Source organism: Falco rusticolus, chromosome 1 (genome assembly GCF_015220075.1).
Source record: "Falco rusticolus isolate bFalRus1 chromosome 1, bFalRus1.pri, whole genome shotgun sequence".
Lineage (NCBI taxonomy): Eukaryota > Metazoa > Chordata > Aves > Falconiformes > Falconidae > Falco > Falco rusticolus.
The window spans coordinates 987,941-992,446 of NC_051187.1; the positions used below are offsets into that span (position 1 = coordinate 987,941).

The window sequence follows — 4,506 nt, forward strand, 5'->3', positions numbered from 1 at the left end:
ACGAGTGAAATGCCCCGAGCGGCTCCTGCCTGCAGGGAAGGACCAAGAGCTGCGGCGTCCTGCGGGGTTTGGCAGCAGTGCCCACACCGGAGCATTTGCTGCAGAGAGCTGATGGGCATTGGGGGCTACGGGATGGCATTGTCCCCACCATCACCAGCCTGGCAGAGACAGCCGGAGGGAGCCGAGCTTCCAGCCTGCGTCTTAGGAGAAAAAAAAAAAAAAATCAGTTTGTATGATGGTGTTGGGTAAACAGGGAGAGATGAGGTCTAATGCTACGGGAGCAAGAGAGCGCCTGGCCAGTGCGGCCGAGGCTGGGGGTGCCTGAGCAGGCTCCCAGGGGAACCGGCAGAAATTCCTGCCTTCAACAGGCAAAAACCTTCCTCCACAAAAAGACCAGGTCCCAGGCACTGGCTGCTGAGGGAACTGACACACTTAAGAAAACGCACTGTCTTTCTTCACTCTTTATTGTGTAAAAATAAAGTCAACAATTCATGTAATCTCGGCAAGAAAATGGAAAAAGCATGAGTATCAGTAGAAACAGTGCATTTCCCGAACTGCTGCTGCGGACTGGATGCGTAGTATATCGTAACCCATTCAAAACCCAAAGAGACAGAGAGCAAGGAACAGGAAAAATGTACAGCTTTGGTTAGCAAAATAATGACAAATTAAGATACATTTATTCTCTCCCCTACTATACACTATATACATTATGTTGACATCACACCCTTTTTTTTTTTTTTTTGGCAAATCCAACGCACCTGGGACTGTAGGCGAAGCCTTTCCAGTGGTCTTGTTCTCAGCAGGTTGTGCTTGTCACGTTGCTGATGTGAACAGGTTCTTGGGAGGAACTCAAATTAACTCACCACGGTGGATTATTTTTTTTTCAGTTTTTGTTTTTTTTTTTTTTTTAAAAAAAAAAAAAAAAAAGCACAGTTTAAAACATGCTGCCCTGAGCCACAGTTCATACGAAGGTCTCTTGATCTGGGGGTGTGTGTTGCTGCGCCCACTGCTCTTTGGCTGGGCGCTGGTCCCCGAAGCGGCGGTGGCTGGGCCAGCTCTGTGCTCCTGGCCAGGGGCGACCTTGGCCTTGCCTGGCTCCATATGAGCCCCTCCGCTCGGCTCTTTGCCGCAGCGCTGGAATCTGTCAGAGAGGCTCAGGAGCCCTGTGTGAATTCTCTGCCTAATCCTCCGCTGCCACCCTGGGTAGCCCTAGGGGGGTCAGTGGCAGGGCTGGGGGGTGATTTCTGCAATCTGTAGTACAAACCAGGAGTTTAGAAAAGGAAACCATACAAAATGCATGTTATTTCAAAATACACTTCTTTATCTCTTTTTTTCCTGCAGAATCTCAAAGTACTTTTTTCCTCAGGGAGCACTGCTAAATTCTATTTTTTTTATCTTCATAAAAATACCCTTTTTTTTAATTGGTAATAAACTTCCCTTTACAGTAAGGGAAACAACATCGTGTTTTATCAAAAGCAGAAAGGCTTCACACTTTTCAGTGGTAGCTAAACTTCCAGGGGATGGTAAAGGCTATTTTTCACCAGCTATGGCGGGCACGTAGGAGGCCTCGGGGGGGCTGCAGGTGGGGCCGAGGGGGCATACCTGAGTGCGGCAGGTCAGGGAGCGGGGCCGCCGGGTGGGGGGTGTCCCGGCCGCGGGGGTCCCGTCCTGGTGCCCACCGCAGCCCGGGACTATGGCTGTGGTGCTTGGGAGCAGCGCTGGCAGGGGAAAGGGGCTCACCTGGGAACAGATTGGGGGGGGCATCACCCCCTCCTTGGAGTGCTGGCCACCACCGCACCCCTGGGATGGGTGATGGGAGGGATGCTGCAACCTTCCCCCAGCTCCCCAGACATCACTCTCCGGGGGGTGGGGTGGGTGGGGCGCGGGGAGGAGGGGCTTCAGGCTGGGGGGAAAAGAGCCCTGGGGGCCTCCGGTCCAGACCCTGCAGCCTTTTAAGGTGCCAGTGCCCAGGGAATGTGGGGCTGCCCCGGGGGTGGGGGGGAAGGCGGCAAAGCAGGGGCCGGGCTGGAGGAGCGGTGAGAGGGAGCGCAGCCGCGCCAGGCCAAGGCACGCAGGCGTTGAAGGACATTGGCAAGACAGAAACCGGAGGGTTGTGGGGCTCCGGGGGCGGGCGGCCCCGCTGCTGGGACATCCCTACACCTCGGGACAAAATGGGTGGCTTCGTTCTCTGCGTTTTTGCGCAAACAAACAAAAAAAAGGAAGGGGGGGGGGGGGGGATGGGACAACGACGACACAACCCAAAACCAAAGAAATAAAAGAACCCAATGAGGAGGTTTCTTTCGCTTGTCCATGGCCCTAGTTGAGCTGGCGACAAGCCTCGAAAGTCCACTTGGTGGCCCCGCCGTAGATGTCGATGTTGGCCTCGGCCCACGCGATGACGTTGCCCGTGAGCGCCTTGGTGCTGCAGGTGGCCAGGCTGTACACCTCGCCGGGGCTCAGCTTCCTGTCCCACACGTTGAAGTGGGCCAGCTCCCCCACGAAGGCTTGTGTGGCATCAAACCCGCCACCCAGTGTGTCCTGCAGAGGAGCCACCATCACGGGGGGCACGCAGCCAGGCTGCCCTGTCCCACCCTGGGAGCACCCAGCACGATCCATCCTCCATCCCCTGGGTGCACCCAGAGAGCAGGGACCCCCACGCTCACACCCCGTCAGCCCTTACCTGCTCCTGGCCCAGGACCAGGACCCCCTGGGGCTTGATGGGGTGGTAGGGTGCCAGGTTCTCACCACTGCCGGTCTGCGTGCCATCCTGGAAGGCTTCCCACACGCCATCCCGCGTGGTCCAGGTGACACAGATGTGGTGCCACTTGCCATCATTGATGACAAAGGGCAGTTTGGCCACCTGCAGGCAGCGGGTCAGGGCTGTGCGCACGGTGTGTGTGGGTCCCATGCCACCCCCCAAGCCGGTCTGCAGCCCGCCCTGCTCAGCAACCTCCCCACTCCCCAGGGCTGTACCTTGTCATTGATGAGGATCTCCATGGGGTTGTTGCCCCACTCAATGAGCACCAGCTCATTAGCCTGCCCAGGCACAGCATAGGAAAAGGGGGTGCCCATGCCGGGTGAGGCGTTGGACTTCATCCACATGCAGACGCTGAAGGCGTACATCTCTGGCAGGCTCTTCTTCACCTTGGCGTACATGTAGTTGGTGCGCAGCGGGAAGGTGAGCTGGAACCTGTCTGGGGGCCGGTTGTCCTTCTGGCCTGTGGGAGCAGAGGGGCGGTGGGCTCCGGCCGGACACCTTCTCAGTCCGCTTTGGGGGTGTCCGCCCCCACCCCCCGTCCCACCCCCGTTATGCAACGGGCCTTGAGATGGCAGCGAGGAGCAAATCCCTCCGGAGCGCCCAGCTCCCTAATCCCCGGCGCCGGGCAGCGCCCGCAGCATCCCCTGCTCCCGCCGCCGAGCCCGCGGCACCGGCCCCGCGGGGCACAAGGGCCGAGCCTCCCGCCCGGGGCGGGCCGGGGGCCGCGGCGGGCCCGGGGCGCCGGTACCTTTCTCCAGGTCGCTGATGCGCTGGTGCAGCGAGGTGAGGGTGCTCTCGATCTTGCCGCGCTCCTCGGACTCGTTGCGGGGGCTGAACTTGCCCTCCTCCAGGCTGTTCACCCGCGACAGCACCTGCTTCTCCAGGTCGTCGATCTTGCTCTGCAGGATGTCCTTCAGGTTGCTGCTCTGCCCGGAGGAGTTCATCCTGCTGAAGTGCTGCAAGGGGCGAGCGGGGGAGCGGGCTGTTACCGGCCGCCCCGCCGCCGGCGCGGCCCCCCCGGGGCGCAGCGCGTACCTCCAGGTTCTCCAGCCGCGTCTTCAGGGACTGCAGCGTCTGCCCCAGCTGGCTGAGGGTCTCGGCCGCAGGGGCCCGCGACAGGTCGCCCATGGTGTTCTTGGAGAAGCCGGGCTTTCTGCCGCCGCCCTTGGGCTCGCCGGGCGGCTCCAGCACGCTCTGGCTCTCGCAGCGGCCCAACTTGGCCGTCAGCTCGCGGATGGTCTCCTTCTGGTTCATGATGGTCTCCTTCTGCTGCAGCACCGTCTCCCGCAGCTGCAGCACGGTGCTCTTCAGCTCCTCGGCGGAGCCGGCGCCCAGCGCCGAGGCGGCGCACATGTCCCCGTCCAGCGGCACCGAGGTGCAGATGAAGCGCGTCTGCCCGAAGCCCTGCCCGCGGCCGCGCAGGCAGAGCGGCGAGAGCAGCAGGAGCAGCAGCGGGAGGCTGCCGGGGGGCCCCGCGGCCATGGCTGCGCTGCCGGGGCCGGGCCGTGCCGCTCCGCCGGGCCCACTGCGGCACGCGGCCCCTCTTATAGCGCCCGGGCGGGGCCCGCGCCGTGACGTCACGTGCGCGTGGAATCCCGGCCGCGCGGGGCGGGCGTGTGAGTTGGGGGGGGGCGGCCGCGGCGCGCGTGTGTGGGAGACACCGTGCAGCGGAGGGGGGGTGCGTGTGCGGCCAGCGGGTGCGGGCAGGGGTGCGTGTGCACGGGGTGCGTGTGCGGGCAGGCGGGGGG

General features: G+C 61.8%; 1 protein-coding gene across 2 annotated transcripts; it reads right to left on the reverse strand.

The window, feature by feature from the left end:
- Positions 1-448: 448 nt before the first annotated feature.
- On the reverse strand, positions 449-4,295 carry NPTX1 (neuronal pentraxin 1). Of its 2 annotated transcripts, XR_005106674.1 has the most exons (6): positions 3,794-4,295; positions 3,507-3,714; positions 2,974-3,218; positions 2,681-2,860; positions 759-2,538; positions 449-567 (listed from the first exon to the last, which is right to left on the reverse strand). XR_005106674.1 is itself a non-coding variant. In XM_037403706.1 (5 exons), exons 1-5 carry the CDS (start codon positions 4,238-4,240, stop codon positions 2,317-2,319), a joined length of 1,302 nt encoding a protein of 433 aa, XP_037259603.1. In that variant the 5' UTR covers positions 4,241-4,295; the 3' UTR covers positions 706-2,316. The 2 variants fall into 2 exon arrangements, 1 of the variants encoding a protein (XP_037259603.1); XM_037403706.1 differs by lacking the exon at positions 449-567 and having other exon boundaries at positions 706-2,538.
- Positions 4,296-4,506: the final 211 nt, after the last annotated feature.

What these genes read in the sequence shown, in the direction of transcription:
- NPTX1 (XM_037403706.1), bottom strand. Translation starts at nt 4,240, where the DNA reads ATGGCCGCGGGGCCCCCCGGCAGCCTCCCGCTGCTGCTCCTGCTGCTC. An exon ending in CATCAGCGACCTGGAGAAAG is followed by an intron (nt 3,219 to 3,506) that starts GTACCGGCGCCC and finishes CTGCTCCCACAG; the next exon opens with GCCAGAAGGACAACCGGCCC. An exon ending in TGGTCCTGGGCCAGGAGCAG is followed by an intron (nt 2,539 to 2,680) that starts GTAAGGGCTGAC and finishes GCTCCTCTGCAG; the next exon opens with GACACACTGGGTGGCGGGTT.